The sequence below is a fragment of the Haliaeetus albicilla genome, chromosome 17 (assembly GCF_947461875.1).
Source record: "Haliaeetus albicilla chromosome 17, bHalAlb1.1, whole genome shotgun sequence".
Taxonomy (NCBI): Eukaryota; Metazoa; Chordata; class Aves; order Accipitriformes; family Accipitridae; genus Haliaeetus; species Haliaeetus albicilla.
In genome coordinates, this window is record NC_091499.1 from 5832769 (window position 1) to 5857229 (window position 24461).

The 24461-nt window shown below is 41.9% G+C and overlaps 1 protein-coding gene across 1 annotated transcript in view; it reads left to right on the forward strand.

The window, feature by feature from the left end:
* KCNQ5 (potassium voltage-gated channel subfamily Q member 5) overlaps positions 1 to 24461 on the forward strand; it is a 288770-nt gene that overhangs the window by 222052 nt on the left and 42257 nt on the right. Inside the window, exons 4-6 of the mRNA XM_069804669.1 lie at positions 15675 to 15850; positions 16282 to 16407; positions 23894 to 24004. Of these exons, the coding sequence (XP_069660770.1) occupies positions 15675 to 15850; positions 16282 to 16407; positions 23894 to 24004 (413 nt within the window). The remainder of the gene's footprint in view (positions 1 to 15674; positions 15851 to 16281; positions 16408 to 23893; positions 24005 to 24461) is intronic.

Sequence of the window (24461 nt, forward strand, 5' to 3'; positions counted from 1 at the left end):
TTGAGTAGAGGAGCGTGTGTCTAGTGACTTCTTCTGTCCCACTGGGGACCTGGGGGTAGTGTCACATTTTATCTTCATGAGACTTGGAGATCGAGGCTTTGATCCGAGGGCTGTGCTTTTTTGCATCCATATTCTGTGTATCTGCTGAGATATCTCCTGATGAAGGAAGCGAACAAGGCTAGTGTAAGATTTCTGATGAAATGATTTTTCATTGAAAAATATTGATTAATTGAAATAAAAGTAATTCATGGAAACAAACCAATTCCCTTCTCCCAAGGAAAGGCAATTTTTATTCAGTCTAGATCTTTTTTTTATCATCAAAACACTCTTTCTCCCAGACGTGCAGAATAGCCAATAATAGTTCCTGGTTTCTGGGTAAAGCATGGTTAAATTCTTGCTCTGGAAGATTTGGAGCAGGAAGTGACAATCTCTCAGCCCCACTGAAACTATCCAAACATCAATAAATAATTCTTAACTGGTCCAGAGAGAGATGCTGATTTAGCCCATCACCTGGTGATAATTGTCGTCATCTGTTATGTGAAAAACTTTGATTTTGTTCACCCAAAGAATAATCAGTCATTCGTAAATAGACAATTCCAGCAGTACAAATTAGAAGAGAGCCACACCAGAATGGATGAAATAGGTAAGAGCACTGGGATGTGAAGAATCAGAGAATGAAGACAGGTTTGTGATAGAAAGCCTGTTAAAAGCCAGAGACCTTTTACTAAAAATAATTTATTTGTGATACTTTCTTAGAAGACTCTTAAAGATATTTTCCCAAGCATGAGGTAGTTACGTCCATTCCAAACAAGACTGATATAACTCCATACCTGCACTAAATGTTTAGCAAGCAGTTCCTAATTCAGTTCACTTTTGTTAGGAGTGTGTCCTAAAGTCAAATGTCACAAATGATTTAGAAATAATGAGGTTCTCTGTCCATACTCACCCAGATTCTGTAAATGATTTATGGAGTCTTTCAAATGATTGATGATCTCTCATATTTGAATCTCAGAAATTATATTGTAGAATAATAATAATAACAATCACAACAGCAATAACTTAATATTATTAAATACTATAATATATATAATATTATATATTGTATATGTATATTATAGAACAATGCTTCTGATGAGCCACAAGGTTTCAGTGGCTTGGAAATGTACAGTAAGAAGGAGGTAAGCAATGGACAGACCAAGAAGCAGTCAACATTTTCTGATTTTAGACTTGGTAGGTTCAATTTTGCTCACGTTTTTTAGGGACTGGCTTTAAACTTGTTGCTACTAGAGATGCCCAGTATATGAAGATGCTTACAGAAATACTTTTCTTTTCACTGGCTGTCTTTATTCAGTTTGAGATGTTCAGCCTTACTACACTGCATTCCCATCATATCCATAGACAAGACAGTTGCTCAAATTTCCATACATATGTGTAAATTTTCTAATCCAAAATTAAGTAGTTGTTAATGTAAGCACTGGTGCGGAAGTTAGAGGTAGATGGGATCGTGCCAAATTCACTTATCTGCCTAACTCAGCGTATGGAATCTCAAAAGCAGTAAAATAGTTGGTTTATTTTTCAAATTTTATCATTCCTAGCATCTAAAAAATAAGATATTTTTAATGAAATAAGTGAATAACCTGTCAGAGCCTATCTGATATAGAAGGAAATACTCGGCTTTCTCGCCTTCTTTCCAGATGTTGTGCTGCAGATCAGCTGCTTCGGTGTGTGACGTTCCTTTTAACTCCCAGCTCAGATCATCGTCAGCTCTTTCCCGTAGTTCCTCTGTGAGAGGAATTGCTGCTTCAGTGGCTGTACAAGTTTTGCTTTTGCAGCAGCAAATTATGCTCTCCAGGCAGAAATCTGAATCGTTTAGGAACATTTCCATATTGGTCCAAAATAGCATCCTATTAAATGAGGTGTTTGCTATTTTGGACTTTTGCAACTGCCCATTACTCTGTCCTTGGCATATGTGCAGCCTCTCACGGGACTGTGATATCCCTAGCTTGTAGTACTGCTTTATTTCAAAAGCCGCTTTCAGCGTGTCTTCTATTTTACTAACATGCCTGTACTTACTTAGGGGTGCTTTGGCAGCATGTTAACATAAATTTCAATGTTAATGCCTTGGTGTGGTACATTAGGCAACTGTCAACCTGACTGCTTGAGCCATGATTAACTACTTTTGCAGGTGTTAGTCAATCAAATTGTGCTTTCTCTCATGGTGTCCCAGCCTCACCGCTGTCAGCCCAAATGAAGAAATTTGAAGAGGTCTAAGTGGAGTTATTCACTTGGCATGTACTGCAGGAATCTTTCTAGAATGGTTTGAAAGTGCTATGCAACTAGGGGAAATGTAGCGAGAAATGATAGAATAGAATAGAATAGAATAGAATAGAATATTTCAGTTGGAAGGGACCTACAACGATCATCTGGTCCATTTGCCTGATAACTTCAGGGCTGACCAACAGTTAAAGCATGTTATTAAGGGCATTGTCCAAATGCCTTTTAAACACTGACGGGCTTGGGGCATTGACCACCTCGCCAGGAAGCCTGTTCCATGGTTTGACCACCCCCTCGGTAAAGAAATGCTTCCTAATGTCCAGTCTCTAGGGTGATCTACACTTTTACTAATCCTTGTGCACAGATCACTTTGTTCCTTTTACATTCACCCTGCAGCATACAACAGCAGGGAACGTGCTGCCGTCTTATATTTGCAGTATGTCTTTCCATCTCTTTGGTGCTTTTAGTGTATATTATTACTCTTATGCCTGTTGAATGCTATGACTTTATTGCTGTCTCTGCTGAAGACTAGTTTATTTCTGTTCAGGTCATCTGTGTGTGAGCGAGGTCTCCGGGAAAAGGGCCGTAGGTGCAGGCAGTTAAAATCAGTGCTTTCGTTTTGCTTGGCTTTATTGTGATTTAGAACCATAGGCACTTTGCTTGCTTTAGACATAGTGTTTGTTTCTTCAAATGCAGTTCTCTGGTATCTGCTCAGCTTTAATTTGTTAACTGGCAATGCCAACAGTTTAAAACACAAGCTTTGCCCACTCTTACGTTCAGTATAGTCAAATTGATTGCCAGGTGTCTTCCTCCAGCCTTGCAACTAGCCTATTAGTGATCACAAAGCTTGAAGAACTTCAGTTTCCACAGATGTTTCCATTCTTTTACATCCCTTCAGAGAACTGCACGTTGCCACCAGCACTGCTAAAGTGACTGATGGGCAGAGTAGTCCGGGGGGAATTGCAGGAAATCTCTTATTTTTACGATCATGCCTCAAACGGTTACACTCCAACTGCTACATTAGAAAAAGACTTGTGTACAAGAGAGAAAGTACAGTTTTTAATTCCTCCTTTTTACAGCCGCTGCATTAAATGCAGTGATTAGGAAGGATTTGACAATGTAACAACATTGTTACATTGTGTAACGGGGCTACAGTATTTATATCTCAATTTTAGTACAGCTAAGTAGATATTTCTAAATGGCAAATGGGGCATGTTCTGCACATTTTAATTTCCTCCCTTCCCTTCCCACCCCTAGCACTTAAGCCCTGGGCTCCCACAACCTTAGAGAAAAATTACTTTTTTTTACCTTTAAGCTTGTGCTGATAACTCTCAAAAGTGAGGATTTGACCCTTCCGCTGATAGATGATATCGCTGTCAACAACAGCTCCGAGGAAGGTATCCACCAGATCTATTTTACGTCAACCTACGCAAGCTCCGAAATGGTGTCAGTGCTTATCTGAGCCTGCCCTAAGCCATCCCTCCCGCAGAAAGAGGCAGCTCCAGCCGTTCGCTTCCACCCTCGTGCCGCCCGCTCCCGGTGCCCCAATGCAGGTGTGCGACCACCTTGGGGGCAGCCAAGGCGAAGGCAGGGTCCCTCCAGCCCCAGAGCAAACCTTTACCAACCCAGCCTGCTCCCGAGACCCCCACGCTGGGGAAACGCTGCTTCGTTTCAGATGAGGATGTCACGAGGCAGAGCGGAGAGGGTGTCACGCAGAACGGCATCATCTACTGCGTTTCAGATCTCGTTTTGGGATTGCCTCCTGCTGGGTTTGCGAGAGTGCTACCAGACCATGGGTTTTTTCCCCTCTCGGACAAGCGCTTCTATTTCTTTTTTCACATCTCCCACACCAGAAAGTCTCAAGGTGTGGGTCCAAGGTGCCCCACACTAGTGTTCTCCAAAACATATAAAGCTCCTTGCTGGCACAGAAGTCCTTCTTTGGCTACCCACCCACAAATTGCAGGTGGGACAGCAGCTGAGGGTAGAGAGTGACTAGAAATCTCTGGATCTGTATCACCTGGGTAAACTCTGTATTTACAGAAACAGAGGAGTCCCAGAGGAACTCACACTGACCGTGCAGGCATCCAAAACAGTTGTGTAGGTCAGGAATGCAAGTTCTGGTTTTAGGCAGCGGGGAGAGGTATATGCCTCCGGAGGATGGCTCAGAAAACTTAAGGTAGGAAGGAATTCATCTCTTGCAGCCAACACTGAGGGACCCATGTTCCTGCCTTCAACACCTGCATTAGATAACTCAGCTAGATACTGGATACCTCCTGTGAATTTGAGAGCAGGTTATTAACACTGTCTCTTCCCTCTCCACCTACAAACAGGCTTTTCCTCTCCCTCAGAGACGTGCTCTTCTCTCCCCTGCTCTTTTCAGCATCTTTATTTCTCAGTTTTTGCCTGTCCGCTCTCACCCTCACACCCAGGATTTTTCTGTTCCCACGGTTTTTTGGCCTTTCCACCCCCATACCCCTGCATCGCCTTGACTTTATGCACAACCTGGGAAGGCGCTAGATGGATGCTTCCAGACACCCTGGCCCTCCCTGAGATTTTAGAGTATGATTGAAAAGGCTGTGAAAGTGCGGGCTCCTGCCTATAGCTTCCTACCTGTGAGGTTACAAGGACCCAGCTGGGCTGGATCACGTAGGAGCCCCATTTGATATCCCTTCCACACGCTGACTGGTGCCAGATATCTCTATAAAAGGTGTTAATACCTGTAGCCCAAATAGCCAATCACACAATATTTTTCTTCGGAGATTGGGTAATCAGTGACTGACTCACACAGGAATTTGGATCCCCTGAAAAACCTAACTCCAATAATTCAGGGAGCAACATCCAATCTTGTCTTTAATTTTCCCTGGTTATTCCTTTATGACCCATGGCAATGAGTTTTACAAGTTAATTGCATGTTGTATTTCTTTTTATCAGATTGAAATTGTCTTTTGATCCCACTTTTATAAGGAAGGGTAAATAGGAGGCATCCAACAGACCTTCTTATCTTCCGCTAGTTTGCATACCTCTATCTGCCATCTCATATTTGTCTTCTGACTAACCACTCCTAAATTATTCAGCCCTTTCTCCATACCCAAGTCTTGCCATGCCTGTAGTTATTTTGGGTTTTTCTTGCCGATAACTTTGTGGTTTTCTTACAGTCCAATCTAATGAGCCTCTTTATTCATTGGGGGGGGGGGGGTCTGGCTATCCATCCTGCTGCCTTTCCCTTCAGAAATCTTCAGGTTTTTTTCTCTCCAGAACAACAGCCTTTTTCACTAAGGTCTACTGTCATCCAGGAAAAAAACCTCAGACATAGTAAAGCGACTAGCGAACCTTGTTTTCCCAGGGCTTGTAAGGCACAAAACAGTTACTGGGCAGAATAAACGAAGATTTATGGGAAGGAGCTGCACGTGTTATTCGTGGTTTGTTTCTCTGGTTGGACACCAATTGGGTTTGTGAACACTGCGTCAAAGATACAGTTTTAAATGTGTTTCTGTCAGCCTGTCTTAAAGCCAAATAAAACTCCTACTGAATAAATAGTGCTTTATTCCTTCTGGCAGGTACATATTAATAATGTTAAAGATCAATTATTGGAAAAGGCTAATAAAGTATAAATCCATGAAAGGCTTGCAATTGAACTTAATCTTAGCTTGCAGGAGGCCCTTAGATTTTTAAGATTTATTGAGCCAGCTGTTAATAATATAAAGATGTTTGCTGAGGTCTTATTCAGTCCATAGAAAGAGTATGTACTCAACAGGGCCATGAACTTTAATTGCTAACAGTACAAAGACAGGTGAAATGTTCCCATTAACATTGTTATTCTTATCCGGACTGAATAAAAAATGGTAACCATAACTACAATTTAAAATTTAGTATTTGTTGAGCTATTGTGATTCTCAGCCCACAGAGAAATATTTTGGCTATCTACAAGAAAAGGTTAAATGACATTCTTTTGATATAGTTGTCATAATGGCCTGAAACTGTGCTACTTTTACACAGGAAGAGTGTACATATACTTTCAGTACATTGGCATAGTAATGAGTAACGTCAGTTGATCCATTCTTGGGGATGGAATTAGGATCTCATTATAAACCTCGATTAAAAATAACAAAACAAAAATCTGACCCATCTTCCTCATTCTGGAATTCCATATGGGAATATTTAGTTTTCACATTTAAAAAATGTCCAGTATTGACTTTCTCAAAATATTCCTTGTTTCTCTGTTTCAAAAATGATGTGACCTACTGAGTCCAAATTTGTTGTATTCAACTGGCTTTGCTGACAAGTGCCTTTGACGTGTTTCCAGTTTCGTTTCGTTCTGTTGGGGGGCAACATACGATTGCATTGTATGGTAAAGAGCTTTACTCAAGGTGTAGCGAAGGCACACTAAGGTGCCTGTGAATAAAGGGATTTACTGCTGCTGCTTGGAGTAGCCACAGATAGAGGAAACACGGGATAGTTCTCCTCCTTGACGTAGAAAGACCGCACAGCTCCTTTCTGTGGCTGAGAAAAGAAATCTTAAGCTAATTGTTTTTCATTAGGATAGGCTGAAGAAATATGCTAAGCGTGGGACCAGCTCAAAAAGCAAATGTTTAGCGGAAGGGTGCGTGGATTCGGCGTAGGTGACAGGCTGGGCTGCGTTCCCCTGGACTGCTGCCCTTTGCGGCGTCCCCGTGTGCGTGCCGGGGGTCGGCAGCAGGGATTTACCCCCTCCTTCGCCCCGTTCCGTGGGCCTGAGCTGGGGCTCCACGTCGCGTGGGCAGGCTCGCCGGGGACGTGCCGTGGGGTACGGCCCCGTTCGCAGGCAGCTGCTTTGCAGAACTCGCCTCAGCCCCAGCACCGGGCTCTGGGGGGGGGTCTCATCAAATCTGGGGTTTCAGCATCAGGACGCGGTGCTGTGGCTAATCCTCACAGTGTCTGCAGTTATAAAACCTTTGAATTGATCTCCTAAAGCAGTTTAATGCAGAGTTTATTTTCCACGCCACTGAAAATACATGAAACGTAGCCTATTTTATGTTATATTGCGTCATGGTTTAATGCCAGCTGGCGACTAAGCACCACACAGTAGTGCTTTTATAACATAAATGCATGCGTATTTGATATAATATATTATTTCATTATTACATTTTATGTAGGGTTTATATATCATGTAAATAATACTACATATTATTTTATATGCATGTTTAAAATTTTAATTTAGCTTCTCTTAAATAATTTTAATTCCTACCATTTTCTCTTTGCCAGAAAAGATAGCTTTACATGTTGGTGAGCTGCTTTTCTAAATAGAGCCACTTTGGCTATATAAAATTAACATGTATCCTAGAAAGAAGACATCTGTATTTTCAGGAGGTCACTTTCATTTTGCATTAAAATATTTTGCTTACTCAGATGTTTCCAATACATTGCAAATGCAAACTATAGATGGAGAGAAGGGTTCAAGATGGTTCATCTCTTTTGATCTCTTCACTGGAGTATTGCTCAGCTGATGAGTAAGGAAAATCCAAATTTCTATGCACAGATCACTTTTAGTGGACTCCTTAGAATTTATGTCAGTGACTAATGTAGCCATTTGCCATTGTTAGAAGAAAAAAAAATCAATAGAGTAGAAGTAGTAATGTCTGGATTTTTTAATTCCACTTCAGTGCCTGGACAGTATAACACATTTTTGTATAACGTCTTTCTCTTTTATGTGCCACTGCCATACATCCCTATTTTCCTGTTTTTCAACAGCAATAAAAGTCAATTTTCACACTCATCTGTGTTTATCTCTGCAAATTATCTTGATACGCAAAACTGTTTTACTTTCCTACTTCTAAAAATACCAAGTTGTTTTGCATCTTGAAAAAAGATTACAAAAGGAAGTGAAATCACTAACTTGTTTTGCCTGTAATGACAATTAAGATGGTTTCCATCCAGAGAGTGTTATGTATTTGAAAACACAAAGACCTTCTGGCTGGAGTGACAACAACATCTGCAAAAATCAAACAGCGTCATCCATCCCAAGAATTTCCTGAAGATATCCTGCCAATTACTTTTACTAGTAGGTGACGATTAATCATAACCTGTCTGGCATCTGAGCAGAGAGATCCGATCCCTGACCAGAAAGAAAAGCTATATTCAGACATAGCTGAAAGCAAATTTTGCCAGGACTCAAGATCCTGACCACCATTATTTTTGGTTTATGCAAAACTCACATTATCTCATATTGCTTGGGGGGGTTTGTTGTTGATGGTCATGGTTAGGCTTTTTTTCTCTGTAAAATTGAGGCCTTATTGCTGTAACTTTGCTCAGCTTTTTGTGGGAGGTGCAGAACTCGGCTTCCTGCCTCTCCCAAATTACACTAGAGATGTTCAGGTGATATAATTCAATGGATGACATTAAACTGGGGTTTTTTAATAGGCAGAGAATAATGCTTGAGCATATCGTATTCCAGAGGGTGAATTCAGGTGACCTCAAAAGACCTTATGTCTCCAGAGTAGTCTCTAAAAATCCACTTTGCTGATTTTGACAATCTTGCACGTACTGAGTTGTACTTTATCAATAAATAGTTCTGCTTCTTCCAATGAGATAATTTACAAAATACAATAACATCCAGCATCTTTCTAAATATGGTAATATTGATCATCTCTCTGTTCAGAGATGTAATTACAGGTTTAATCCTTTAAAAAAATTAAGTTAAGGTTCTGGACATTCCATAGATAAAAATATTGAAAATTCTTGGTTTCTGGGGTAAATACTTATGCAAGGTCACCGAAAGTTCAGCCCATATTAGACCAAATTTTTTCTGCCATAACTATGTCAAATATCCCACTGATTTCATAGCAAGGGGACTGTTCACAGAGCAAAGGAACTGCCACCTGGTAAAAACATTACAATTTGCCTCTTTTCAAATTAACTGTTGCAGCATACGCTAATCATGATTTTTATTCTTTGCCCTCTTGAACCAGCAGAGGGAAGTGGTTAATCCCTTGTTTGAAGCTAAAAGCATTTCTGCAGCCAGTTATGATGAAATGGTCTTTTCTGTTCTATGACCTTTCTCAACAAGTGCTCGAGGAATAATGATACAATTATTTCCCTCTCTGAATACCCCTCTATTAGGGTATTCAGAAGCCTTAAACTGTATGAATGTCTTTTTCTTTTCTTTTTTTTTTTTTTTTTTTTAGCTAGCCCACAGGAGCATAAAATACACCAATGCCAAATATGTTACTAGGCTGTGCAAAAAGGCTGCTGTTCCTATAGACAAGTTTGTATAAACAGACCTTTTCTTTTAGGAATCTGAAAAAGAGCAACCTTATTTTCACGTACTGCTGTATGGCCTAAGTCATGTGTCGGACATCAGGCTATACCTTAAAGTGCTTTAAATTGCCAATTTATATCAGTTTAGGATAGAGCCCATGGAATATATTTTTGTTATCATCTTTCTGTAGTGTGACATGCTCAAATACAGTGCTCCGGAATGTGCGTTGTGTTAACTTTGTGCTGTAGTGTCTGATTAAAATTCAAAGTACATTTCTACGTTGATTAGATGATACCCTCTGGTCCCAGCCAGCTAGCTGTGGAGATTATTGTAGACAAATTGAAGGGAGTTCTGAGAATAGCAATAAACACAATGAAGCTACTGGAAGGACTGATATACAAAGAGGTACTAGAAGAACTAAAATCCTGGTCTTTCCCTCCCTTCCACCACTCACGCCTCCCAGCAACTCAGAACAGAAAGTTGTTGACTATTTCGATGCAGTTGTTGTTGTAAATCTGGATTAAAACTTATTTAAATTCCCCAGCGAGTGAGAATAATTGCTCGCTGTGCTGCAAAACACGGGCATAACCTGTAAGCAGACGGAGCCGATGTCAAAGCACCCGCGGTGCTCGTGGTCGGCGATGGAGCCGCGCGGCTCTGAAGCAGCACCGAATCACTGTGCTGGTTTCTTCAGGGGTAACTTTCATATTTAGGATAATTAACTGTCCTGAGAACTATTCATAAGAAATGACCACTACAAGCCGTGTCTTTTCTCTGGGTCATAGATAATAACTCTAGCCTAAAATTAGACCTTAGAAGGACAGCCTCAGGGTAGCCTAAATTCGGTCATACGGTTGCCAGTTAATTTCCTTTGTGAGTCAATACAGCTGCAGGCTAGATAAACCACGCTCTTGAGATTTTCTGCTTATTCCTGCAGTTTTGGGGGCAGATGTGTCCTACTCTTGTCCTAGCTCGTTGCCTCTCTGTGCTGTTCTGCAGCCAGAGCAGACACAGTAATTGACAGCCGTTGTGGTTTCCTGCGTATTCTTAACAAGGATGTGTAAACTCGGAGCATTTTCTGTGAATTGATAGCAAACACTATTTTGATGGTATAGTGATGATCCTAAAATGATTAAATATTGTTCATTTTCTATTCAGATAAAATCAAAGAAAAAAAATATCACGAGTTTCATTTAACCTGTATGGGCTCAAAGTGTCATTTTTTTTAGAAGGAAAGGACGTTCCAACACATCAGCATTAAATGCAGGCAATAGGAAAAGCTCTCGGTAACATCTTCTTATACACTAAGTCTTTGAAGAATATGAAAGAGAGAAAGAGAATGTCTATTAGTCTGAGCATGTACGTGAGCTTTGAGCAGATGAGAGATTGTCATTAATTACATTTCCTAATATCATCTTGACATTCTTTCTGTAATTTTAGAGATTGTCCTGATGGCACATCAAGGCTTTGGGATGTTTTGCAATATCCAAGTAAAGCTGCTGTGTTCGCCCTTTCCCCTATGTAACTGGGTCCATTAGCATGATACCTTTGAATACTGTAAAATCCCACGACATCCAAGAAGTTCATAGTAGGAAAGTTACATTGAAAAAGTCATTAGCAGTAAAACAATCCGTTACGATGATTTGTGATACCTCCTTTTTTATCATTATCAATCTCAGTCACAGAGTTGCCATCAGAAGTGCTTACAGCTTAGAAATGCTAACCACACCTCCACCAGTAATCCAAGCGATCCAGAGTTTCTAACTGGGCTTGAGCAGGGTAAGGCCACCCAACATTGTCTTTCCTCTGGGAGGTGGGGAGCTCAGGCTGGCCCACCTCTCAGGAGCTACTCAGGTTGTTGCATTACTGGGCTTCAGTTACTCGTCTTGACTTATAAGTCACTATTTTAGTGAGATTGGACAATATACAAGTGTAATCTATTACACACGTGAGTTCTGGGTTCCTCCTTTTTTTATTTTTCAGGGGGCCCCCCGGTTATTAACATGGTGGCCGTCAACTAAAAAAGCCTTTGTTAAGTTACTATTAACAAACTTTCACGTGATCTCAGCGGTTTCTTGAGAGATACTAGGTGAAATGTCTGAAATGGAACAATCCATTGTTTGAAATTTAATTTGAAATGAAGTGTTCAAAAGTGAACATTGCAAAAGCTGCTGAGAAGATCTGAAATCTCAGACTGGAGTTAACGACAGAGGGTGCTATCTGCAGGATAAAAATATGAGAGAGACTTCTAAAGAGTGAATAAAATCAGCATCATAGCTGAAGAGACGCTTAACATTTTGGAAGATCAGGCACAAGGTATTAGCTTGGAAAAACTCAAAGAAGTAAATGTACATCAGAAACTTCTGTCTTCTAATAAGTCATTACCGAGAAGTTTGGAATTATACTGCCCATTACTCACTCTCATATCCCAAACTTTCCTGTGCTTTACAGCAAGATACAGAGTGAAACTTGAGTCCCCATTAAATTAACTGAAATGTTGCTGTTTACTTCTTCTTGATTTCCCAGTTTTGCCACTAAAAGTTAAAGAGGAAAATATTGATAGAAGTTTGCTAAAGCCTCCTTAAAATACAGAAATACCATGGAGATTTTAGCTAAATTCAAGCGGAGTATGAAGGAAAGTTCAGAAGAATATTTGCTCTCTTGCTTAAAAGAGGGCAAATGGCACCTGAGGTTTGCTGGAAAAAAATGTGGCAGGGAGAAAATCATAAAGTACTTAACTTTTCATTTTTCCAGGGTGTGCTTAGATAAGAAAACCAAGCAAGTTTAACATATTCAGAAGTGACTTTCAACTGTTGCAAACTTGCCTTTGGACTCTGATTTCATTCCAAGAAGGGTTTATTTTGATTTATCTTACACCTGTTCCTGGCAAGTTAAACTATGCTGAAATAATGTGCCTGCCTGCCTTCCCTGCTTCCGAGGGAAACGCAGCCAGGGAGCGCTGCCTCAGGCAATGGACACGCTCTTTCCTTCCCTATTCCCAGCCTGAGGAGCTGGGGAGGGGGGTGGTTTGGGAGGGGTGGGTGTATTGTGAAGAGGTGAAGAAGATGAGAAAGCAAGGTGTGAAAAAACCACCAGCCTAGCCTGGGAAGGCTCTCTTCCCTCCAACTGTTTTTTAAACATGTGCCAGTGTGTTTTCTGCTCCCCCGTTTCCCCAGGCTCTCCTCCTTTTGCCTCTCCCTATCCCTACTCTCCATCTAGAAGGTTATACACAAGTAGATAACTCCCTTGAACCAACACTTTAAAAAAGGGAAAAGACAGCTATGGTGCTGTTGGTTTCTTTGTCTCTCGTGGTCAGAGGGGACCAGAGACCCTCAGTGGGGCAGAGGGTTCCCAGCAGCACAGGGCAGATGCTGTGCAGTGCTGGCAAAACTGAATTAATTTGAATTTTTTGCAGTGGGGGGACCTCCAGGAAACTCCATGTTATAAGGAAAGCTGTCAGAGCTCCTGGAATGGGCAGGGATAAGACCAGGGGCAAATCGTTGGCTTTTGCAACAAACTGTCCTATTGATAGTGGTTGAGGGTAACAAAAACCCCCAGTAAACACTTTAATAATTTTGAGACCAAATGCATAATTCATAATATTCGGGTGACCTTACTCTCTTCTAAGGTCTAAGAATGATTTGCAGAAGTGCACGCTGCTTTTCTAACGATATCTGATTTGCTGCTAGCCAGTCACCACTAATTAAAAATGGCTCTTACATTGCTGCTCTGCTCGGAGCAGCGTGGGACAAGCCAAGCTAACCTTGCCATCGTGTTAGTCACCAGGGATGGTCTTTCTTCAACACAGTCCGTGTTGCTCAAGGATTTCCAGCATGCTCTATGTGAGCCTCAGATCCAGATAAACACACCTAAATATAGAAGTTTGCTTGTAGGTGGGTACATGTGTGCTACGTGTCTATACTTCCAGCATAGTCGGTCAAGATCTAGGGCTTAGTTCGGCGGCGTACATAGAAGTGTCCCCTGTTACGTGATATTCCCCGCTCTCCAGCGACTTCTCCTGAAGGGCACAGCCTTCCCAGGTCCGAGAGCATAGCTGCCAGACCTAGGGGATGTCTCAGATACCTTAAGGCATCTCAAATGGCACTGGACCAATACATTCGGGCAGCTGAACCGAGCCTTTTTTGTACCGAGCCCAGAGCACGGGTCAGCTGGGCAGCCTTCCTGAGGATTAGCTGCACCTCTCTCAGCTGACGTGATTTCCTTGGGCTGCACGGGGAGTTTAGGCACCTGCTTCACATGCGGACACCTAAATTTAAATGTCTTCACGTGGAGCTGAATCCCACCCCATCTATTTTTCTGATCTCCGTTAGAATTTGTGATGTCTAACTTTTCCTGGTCAGTTGTCCTACTTCTGAATTCTCACCCAGACCTCCTGCATCTGGTTGTCGTGCTCTTGAGACTCGTTCTTGGCGGAGACACCCCAGGATACTTTATCTATTTCTGGCTCTTCTTCATCTCTGAACATGTTGGATTTACATCTAGAGGCAAATCCAGCTTTTTTGGAAGCCAATTATATAGTAGCCACCTATGATCCACCTATGTAGTAGCCAAAGGCATTTGAAAATGTCAGAGCATAAGACAGGCATAAGGTCAGCCTAGCCTAACACACTGTGTCCAACAGCGACACACTAGCCAACAGTGAACGGTCAGAGAAGATTACATGAGCGGGGCAAACATGCAATGATATTTCTCCATAAGAGTCTCTCAGCCTCCAACAGCCTGCTAATTGGAGAAGTCCTGAGCCAGAAGTGGGCTCTTGGTATTAATTAGCCCATGATTAAATCTTCTCCCATGAGATCATCCTGCTGGCTTTGAACTTAAGTAAACTTATAGCATCTTGTGACAAGGATTTCCACAATTTAATTTAGTGTCCTGCTCCTTAAACCACAGATTGTCTGTACCTTTAGTATTGTAATAAGAGGACAAAGCCATCCATAGGTGAGTTCAAAGAAACCCAGGATGTTTGCAGACAAGGGTATTTGGACCTCAGCTTTCTTTGGTGGCTGAGCAGCATGAACCAAGGCTATTTTCTACTGTACTGGATGGAACTGACCTTTTCACTTGCTGGGTCATTCTTGACTTGTAGGAGCTGTGCTTGGGACAAGATGAGCGTTCATACCCAACACAAAAGAAGCAAAACTCGTGTCAACAAGAACTTCCTTTCAGTTCTTCACTGGCAAACATGGGTTTAGGTTATCCTTGCATAGAAACACACAAACACCACAAAATCCTAAGGTTTAAAGCAGGTATTTTTTTACAGAGGCTCTTTAAGCTTTTGAAGAAGGTTAGGAAATTAATTATGAGGTGATGAAGTAACACAGAGCGTGTTCTATGCTGTTCCCCTCTGTGCACACCGGTGTGTCTGCCCCAATCATCGTAAAAGAACATTATGCCTTCACGCAGCATCCGTGTGCCATCACTGTCCTGCTTTTCCTCATCTCCCTTTAAATGCTGTTCTGGCATTAAGGGCGGTTGGCTGATTAGTTCATGCGGAACGAACTCACTCTCACAGTTTGAATCTGTGACCTGAAGAAATAAATCCTAACACTTGCTGGGTTTCAACAAACTTTCCAGGCTGCCAGCTGAAAGAATGCTTCTGAGTACTCAGCACTGTATTTCTTCCTTTCCAGGAAACGGTACATCAGGGGAGTTGTGTCCAGAAACTACATGCCTCAACCACACAGTGTTTGTACTCATAGGAAATTAATACCTGTGCTTCTAAGTCCGGTTCCACTGGACTCTCGCCACTTGGGCTGCTCTATTTTTTTCTTATCTTTGTTTTCTTTTTTGCCGTTTCATAAGAAAGTTGCTATGGGAAAAGATACAAAAGGGAAAAGTTCAAATCCATCTACTGATTTATACAGTTTGCTACATCAGGCTTCAAAGCTGATGAGGTTCCTTCAACACTGCTCCATTTATCCACGTTTTCAAAATTACTACCCTCAGTTTTCACCCTGGAGGCTCCCAGGGTAGTTTTTGACACCAGCCCTGACCTCACATCCCTACCTCAAAGAGGAATCTCAGTCCTTCGGTTTCCCACCCACCACAGGAGTCTCTCTTTTGTCCTCTCATTCAGCTCATGTACGTGTATGTGTTATTTATTGGTGCTCGGTCATTAATGTTTTCTGTAATGTATTTCTTTCAGACATCATTGTTCTCATCGCTTCAATAGCAGTTGTTTCTGCAAAAACTCAGGGTAACATTTTTGCAACATCAGCACTGAGAAGTCTTCGTTTCCTACAGATCCTTCGTATGGTGCGCATGGACCGAAGAGGAGGCACTTGGAAATTATTAGGTTCAGTAGTTTATGCACATAGCAAGGTACGTAATGCTAGATGCTGATTTTGTCTGGTTGATAGTTTCACTCGATGTGATTCAACAAGAAGCCAAGGAAACAAACATTTAACAGTTTTGAGCAGAATACCTAAAATTTTCTGAAGTAACATCAAGTTGTAATAGGCATTAGCACAGATACATCAGGCCATGTTAAATGCTAACAGTTTTTGCAATATGTTGAAAATGTTGTCCTTGATACGCTGTTGTAATTTGACATATACTGGTGAAGTTGCTGAAGCATCACAGGACTGGATTTGGTCCACTTTCAGAGAAAATTTGCATCCGTAGGGAAGCATTTGACTTTTAACTGCTCAAATGCCAAAAAAAATATATAGATCTTTTCAGTATGTCTTCCTTGAAATGCCATTCTGTTCAGTCTTTCAAATGGATATTGATCTCTGGTTTCTTTTATCTAGGAATTAATCACAGCCTGGTACATAGGATTTTTAGTACTCATCTTTTCATCTTTCCTGGTTTATCTGGTGGAAAAAGATGCAAATAACCAATTCTCCACATATGCAGATGCTCTCTGGTGGGGCACAGTAAGTACAGAAAAATAATACACACTCTTTAACCGGTATGCTAGAATTTCACCTACTGTGGATTTTAACTTAGCGTGCTGTTCAGTGAATTGTTTCCACTGGCAGAAAACTGGTCTGAGAAGCTTCTTCCTCCAGCTGTTCTCTTGCACATCCATAGTTCATTTCACCCCATCTTGCAGAACAGCTGTTTTTGTGTTCCTGCTGCAAACCAGACCACTAAACCTTCAAGAGAAGAAAGCATTTTATTTTTTAACCCAGATCCTTTCAGTAATACAGTTTGTAATATGGTCCCACAAAGAGCTGCTTTGATCCGAATCAGAGGGCTGTAAGCTGCAGTGCAGGAAGAGGAACAAGTGTCAGGAAAGAAAGAGGGAAAAAATTCTCACATCAGCTTTGCGGTGAAGGGAAGAGTATCATCAGCACCCTTAGAATGATGTTGTTTCTCCCTCCTCTGTACCTAGAGCAGAAAAAGCAAGAATAAATATTCCTATTCTGGTTCAGCAGTGTTATTTTTACAGGTATAAAAGCCCTGATTTAGTTGAGCTCATGCTTAACTATCAAATCAATTGGTTTTCCTTTGTTGAAAACTGTGGGATCTAAGTACATGCCTGACTGCTTTTCTGAAAGAAGGAGGATTATAGGAATGCTTACATGTTTAAATAGACCAGGCTTTAAATGAACAATGATAAACTAGGTCTGAAATTTTGAAATTTTTTTTTAATGGCATAGTGTGTAGGGTTTTTTGCTTAAAAATGCCCTGTAGTGAGCTAGACGCCTGCACTGTGTGGGAGTTACTTAGGCAGCTTAAGAAACCTGCCCCAACAAAGCCTACGGCAGAGCCATTGCCAGGCAGTATAAACTGCTTTTCTTTTCCTTCTGATGCAGTAGAACAAACACCATGAGCTCCGACAGTGTCTGAGTAGTGACGTGATGCCCGTGAGATCATTAATACTGACATAACCTAGAGCACTCATTAGTTTTCCTGGAATAAGTGCAAGATCTGAACCAGCCTCTGCCACCTCTCCTCACCAGAGGGATGCAGAAATGAAGCTTTCGCACCTCAGACCTTCTGCTGACAAGACTTCATCTGCACTCAGTGGTATCCGCAGGCTCAGAGCACACGTAGACGGACCGTGCAAAAGCCCTTTCCAAAATGCTTGAAATCCTTGAGAAATATTTTTAATAAGTTTTGGTTACATTTTGAGCAAAGGTCAAGGTCATTGCCTATTAGTAGGATTAGTTTGGTTTTGTATTAGTATTTGTATTAGTTTGTATTTGAAGTTTGTTCATCGAAGGGTTAATCATTTGTTACACGTCTCCCCTAGAGACTAGATTTCTGTGTTACCAGTGCACAGAATTGGGAGCTTGGAAAAGCCAGACCTAGTAGGTCTTACTTGTGCATCTACAAATATACAAAAATATTTTTCCCGAAACTTGTTGCTTTAGGGCATCAAGACAGATCTCTGATAAAATACACATTTTTATCCTGTAATCCAAACACATGTAAAATTCATATCGGCTAAAGTCATGAGAGAAGGTTTTACCCTCGGTCCCCTCACTGCAGTTTATTTTGTTTCACTTTTCTTCAAAAGCTGAGGTCTAGGTTTGGCTTAAAGCTTTCTAACCTGCCTGGATTGATGCGGTTGGGAAGCATCTGGCTTGGGACGCTGGGGTCCTCGCTGATGGGTACCCTGGCTCCGGCGGTCTGCAAACACCGTTGCCCCTTCGGGGGTGGCAGTGGGGACGCGGTCCTGCGAGAGACCCTCCGGTGGCAGGGGATGGGTCTGGCAAGGCGGGTTTTCAGCCGCTCGATTCCTCTCCGCAAAGCCGTGGGTGACTTAGGGAGTTTGGACTAAGCAGAGGATTTTACCCCCCCGCCTGCTGGGGAAACCTATGGGTGAGGAACGGGATGGTCCCAGCAACCTCAGACCTCAACTCTGACATCTGGCTGAGGCTCAGGTTAGATCCAGGTCCTTCTCCCTCAACAGCTCCGGCAGCAGGAACAAGGTCTTTATTTTAGAATTTGCTTCTCCACTACCTGCTGACTGCTATTTTTTAAGGAAAAGCCCCGCTAAAAAATAATCATTGTATAAAGTGGTGCTTAAAATATTTTGTACACTATGAAGTGAAAAAGTATGACTCATAGGTCAGATAAGTAGTGCAACTGAGAAAATAGGAATCTTTTCTTGACATCAGCAGGAAAAACAACAAACTGTAATCAAAAACCTGAAAACAATCTGTGTTGTATATTTCTATATCTTTTTTTCTTTCCCAAGTGTGTGACATGAATGCATTTAAATTTTTAATGTGCTTAAGTGCACAAAGTTACTGAAAATCAGTGTTCCCCCTTACCTGTTATCTTTGCCATTTTAATAATAGTATTTTTTGTATAATATGTAAAACAGTATGTGGGAAATGCATAATGTGCTTCTTAGTCATGGTTGTTTTTACTGCCAGAGTAACCCACATGCAGATTTTGAAAAGGTCAGATTGTATGGCATTCTAGGGGAAATCAATGCTTAGCCTCATTGATTTGTTTATTTGCAAAAGTTGTTCTAACTTAAACCACAGAGCATCTACCAAATCCCAGACTGAATTCTGTGATGGCAGAGGTACAAGAAAGAAAAGACTCCACTGAAGTCAGGCAAAAATAGTCACCTTAAATTTCAGGCTTTTAGGGGCACTTTTGCCCCCCCTTACAAGACCAGACCCAGCATGCAGCAATTAACCCGTTCATCAATTCAAATTATTTGAGGGCCATACCCTGCTATGGTCATTTCACTGACTCCATTTCTGAAGCCTGCATTTTTGTGCTGAGATGAAAGGCAGGATATGGCATCCTGATATTTACATATGAATACTCCACCGTATTTGCAATTGCACGTTGTACTGTGCAATGCGCAGCTTAAACATCACGCTAATGTTACTGTTGTGAATATTCTTGGCGTTGGGGTCCCCTCAGTGCTGCCAAACACAACAGCACCCAACAGGGTGTGTTATATGAAGAGCTCAAGTTCAAAATGTGCTTTGGTAGAGAAGGTAAATTCATTTAGCAGAATAGAATAACCAAACTACACGGGAACAAAAGATCAATTTAAAAACTTAAGTATTTCAAAAGCAAACCATGCATGGTTTTCTGAGAACTGCTAGTGTTAGCTAGAACTGTGTGTGCTTATAGTGGCATTTAGTTTGTACGTTAATTAGTTTTACCTGCAGATGTAATGCAATTAAGATTCCTGCCTCTCTTGCACATTTGACAGAGTTTCTCTTAATAAGTCATTATTTTCAAGTGGTGTCCAGTAGTTACAGTTGGATACAGAATGGCTCTGGCACTCCACAGTGACCTGTAGGTGAACAAAACATATTACACTGAATAATATTGTCACAATTACTAGCTCAAATGAGTTAATATCGATGACATTCTTCCCATTTAATGTAATGATAGCATGAGCGAACTACATTTTTTTCAGTTAATTGATGTCAGGTAAAGTTTCCAAAGGTAAATACTGCTAGCAGGACATAAAATGACATCAGAAAGAAATATTAGGGTAGAGAGGGGGGCCTCCTGGGTCCTATCTCGTCTAATTGAAGGCACCTAGCTTATATAATCACATTCATTATCATTATTATATTACCTCACTTACTATTAGCATATTTATTAGCTCCAGCAATGAGATACAACAGAAGTTCTATCATCTTTGTGAGTTCTGAGTCTAGCCAGATGACACTGCTTGCCCTGGCTGGTCTGTCCAGACACCTCATTTATAGAAGCAACCAAAACGGAGTGTTTTGCATCTGGTACACAAGATAGGACTCAGCTGGCTCGTTTAGCCATGTAGGAATGTGATTCAGTTGCTTGAACACAGACATACAGTGCCCTGGGAGATCTGCTGGAGGTCCGCTGCCTCTCCTGCGGGTGGTCCCTGTTCAGATGCCCTAGGGCGTCGCCGGTGGCACTAGACACTTCTGGCAAGCCCAAGTCCTACATTTTAGGATAGGATGAGTTACCCGCTGGAGGAATCTCTCTTTCCATTGCGGTGACCAGACATGCTAAACACCTAAGCATTTTATTTTTCAAGTTAGGTGAAATGAGTCCTGTACAGGTAAACTCTAAAGGATTTGGTTTATTGTCCTGGTTTAGGCTGTGCTGATCAGACACGGGGCTCCTCAGCTGGTATCCCCAGAAAGACATGATTTGCGCACCTAGTTATTTCTTTTACAGTATCTTGATCCTCTTTTTCACCACTTTGCTTCCTCTGACCAAGTCTCCTCTCAAATATACAACCTCTCCCTAATTACCTGCACAGGTTTCTTACAGATTTTGTAGTTCTGTCACCTCGTCACTCTTGGCCTTGTACGGTACCGCTGATGCCGTCACCTAGGTGCCATTGTCCTTGCAAGACTGTGATCCCTGAAAGGTCCCAAATAATTTCTGCCGGTCACCTTTGAACTTTGGTCACTTCTCCCTTAACCACCCATGGGATCCAACCTTCCCTCACAGTGCTAGCTGTAACTTCTCTCTGCTTCTTATGTTATTATCAGTGACGTCTGGAAATTTCTCATGTTGTCATGGTCTCACGTCCAGTAGTTTTCCACAGCCTGGTCAGTTAATTTAACCTCAGCATTATGCCAGTCAGGGCCTGGCCACTGGTTTAGTCATTTGCTTGCAGCACCAACAAAGATGCGGAGGATTATTCCTGAACTTGACCCTGAAGTTGTCTGGGAAAATATTTTCTTAGTTGTGTGATGAGAGGAACATAAAATGAAGATCAAACCCATTTGTCCAGTGTTGAGTAAGGCGATACGGCACGGTGCTGACACCTATACGCCCATGTAAAGACCATCCCGAGATAAAACAGCTCAATGTGAGCAAGAAGCCACTGATATTCTTAATCACAGACTGATACCATTAAGTCCTCAGGACCTGAAAGAATGAGGGGAAAGGCTTTAATATGGTCTTGTTATTTTCTTTGGATAAGTTCCAGAGATACAGTCTGTGTGACTGCTCCTGGTTTTGGATCGCTCCCAGATGTCGGATCCCAAAGGTTCAAGTTTATCTTTGACTTCTTCGGAAGACACTTCGGTGGCAATATCATTAATATGCAGATGACACTTAGTTCTGTTTCCTTCTTGTCAGCCCAGGCAGGAGATATCTCTGTACTTTCCAGCGTCTGGCAGAGATAGGGAGCTGGACAGAAGCCAAGAAACCAGGCTTGTTCCAGAGCCTCAAACTGTTTCGCAGTGGCTGTCCTGGAAGCGAATTTTGACAAACTTTTATTCAGGGATTCATTTGTTCAAGCGCTTCGCTGCTCTCAGGGTCTTAATAGCCTCAAAGTGTTCTGCACTTGCGCTCTGACGAGAAGAGCTGGGAAAACCTTCTTCAGCCGACAAAGGAAATCCAAATCGAGCCCCTCTGCCAGGGCAAGAGCGTGGTTGCATCAGCTCTTCAGGGAAAGAGGGAGCTGCCTTCCCATCTCCCTTCCTCCTTATCGCTCCATCTCAGCCACACGCTGCCTCGTGCAGGCTCTGGAATTCGTTAGGCACCTCCACGAGCTAACACAACTCACCGAAAGAGCAGAAACAAACCACGCAGAAACGTGGATAATTCTCTCCACCTTCCTGGGTTGCGTTGGCTCTCCAAAGAGTCCAGCAAAAGCCGGGGAGAGGGGATGGGGCAGGGAAGTGAAGAGGAGCAAGGAAGGAGAGCGAGACCTGATAAGCACGCGAGGTGGTGTGTCTGTGACCGGGCTAGCATTACAAAACTTGAGACTTGATAACCACTTGAAATTTCAGCTGCAGCCTTAGTTCAGCTCACTCTCTTTCAGTCACTATGGCGCTCTCAGGGTGAATTACACCCACAGCTTGTTCCCAACAATGGGAGCAATTAAAAGCACTGTTTACTATCTAGAGAGCCCTAAATAGTTGAAATCTAATTACTTCCAAAAGACTTTCCTTCTTTTGTCCTGTGGTGACCCCAGCATTAAATAGAATTGCTTTGGCCGTCTTGCCTAGGAATGAACTTTGAGGAAGCTGGAAGCAAAATAATGTCTCTAGAAGGCATTTTCCTGAAGAATTCGTTCCTGCCAGAATATTTGCTAAGCCTGAACTTGCCCACATTTGGTACACGATGTGAAATAATTCTCCGTGCACATGTTCTCCGCTAATAACAGGCTCTGGAGTCCTTGGCATTCAGCCTACCGTTGTCTATCTTTGTCCTTTAACAGCATGTGCCGTTGCCCGAGCATGTGCCCTGCCGCTTCCCACCCGCTCTTTGGAAATCCTCGGCTCTGCAGCGGGCTGGGTCCCCACTCCCCACGAGGGAAACGCAGAGCCGTGACTTTCTCCCACCAGCCCAGTCCCCAGGTTTGGGACAGGCACGCTTCCCAGGCCACGAATAGCCTGGAGGACGTTTCCTTGGGTCGGTGAAGACCCTCAGCCACACGCAGGCTTGAAGCCGGAATCTTTTGCCTTGGAGATACAGTTGGTAAACCACAACCACGCACCATTATCCCAGCGGCATTTGCATTTCTACGTTGCCCGTGGCCAACGAGTTGCACGTGGAGAGCCCTCCCACCAGTACCAAACTCCGGTGCTCCACGGCGCGGGTGCTGGCCTCCACAGCACAACTTTTGAAATATCTATGTGCTGAGCCTCTGACGACACCCACCAGGTGAAGGAATTGCAGATGCCATCCTCTTCCTCTCTGACCTCTCCCCACGTAGGTCCAAGCTAATGTTGTCCAACAGCCTGAGGTACCTCTGCATCTGCCGCGTAGTAGTCGTAGTCTTTGGACCTTCACATCAGGAGTGATATAGGTATACCTGAGCCTCTCATAAGGAAGGGGAAAGGACCAGGAACTTTACTTAAATTTCCTTCCAGCTACTGATTACTGGGGTTTGTGTTTCAGAAGATAATCCACTTCAAATTGTACTGATGGTCTTGTGGAAAATGCAGCTGCTGCTTGCTCTTCCTTTGACTTCATATCATCTGCGAACTTCAACTTCCTCCCTACTGTATTTTTCCACTATTATATTTGTGTAGTTGTGCAAATACATACAGTTATATTTCCCTGCAGAAAATAGGTGAAACACCTTTACGACCATGGAAAAGAATGCTTTTTTCTGCCTGACACAAGTAATTTCCCATCATTTGACTCAACTTTGAGATCCCAGACCTTCTGTTTTTGGGTTTTTTTAACCTATTTATTGCTTATTTAGGTGTTTTTCTCATATTTATTATTTATCTTGGTTTTATTCAGTGATAAACGGTATTAAGTTTTAATAGAAAAATGTATTAACATTAATTTATCTATGTTTGGTTTTCTTTTAGAAACAACTATATATATATATATATATATATATATATATATATATATGTCGTGTCTTGGATTATTTAGTGGAAATGCTGTTTCACGCAACATAAATAATCTGCAACTAATCCCTCCGTGACTTCTGGTAAACCACGATGTTAATTCGTTTCTTTTTAGATCACATTGACAACCATTGGCTACGGAGACAAAACTCCTCTTACTTGGCTTGGAAGGTTGCTTTCTGCAGGATTTGCGCTACTTGGCATTTCTTTCTTTGCACTACCTGCTGTGAGTATGCCTATAAAATTTGTAAAAAGGTAATAGAAACTTCTGTAGCTCCTCCCGCTGTTACGATACAGCGTATCGTAGGAAGCTGAAGGCTGCTCTGTGACAACACTAGGGAACTGCTATCCAAAATCCAAACGAAAGGTTTGGGGTCATTGCTTGAATTTTGGGGAGTTTCTTTGGCATGGACAAAACTGGGAAATAATCCTAAATTGGGTAACATACTATTGTATATTGTTGAAATTCCTTTCTTTTTTATGAATTGTGGCTTATATATTACTGCTTTTCTTTCAGATTTTTGAAAAAAAAATCAGTTGATATGTTTTTCTGAGTTAGATTCTATTGAAAAAAATAGTGAGATATTTCTAATAGGTTGTCTTGTATGGCCATGTTCAGGCTACCAACAGAGAGTAGCAGAAGGGATTAAATCAACCAAAAGTTAATGTCGTTGAATGTAAAA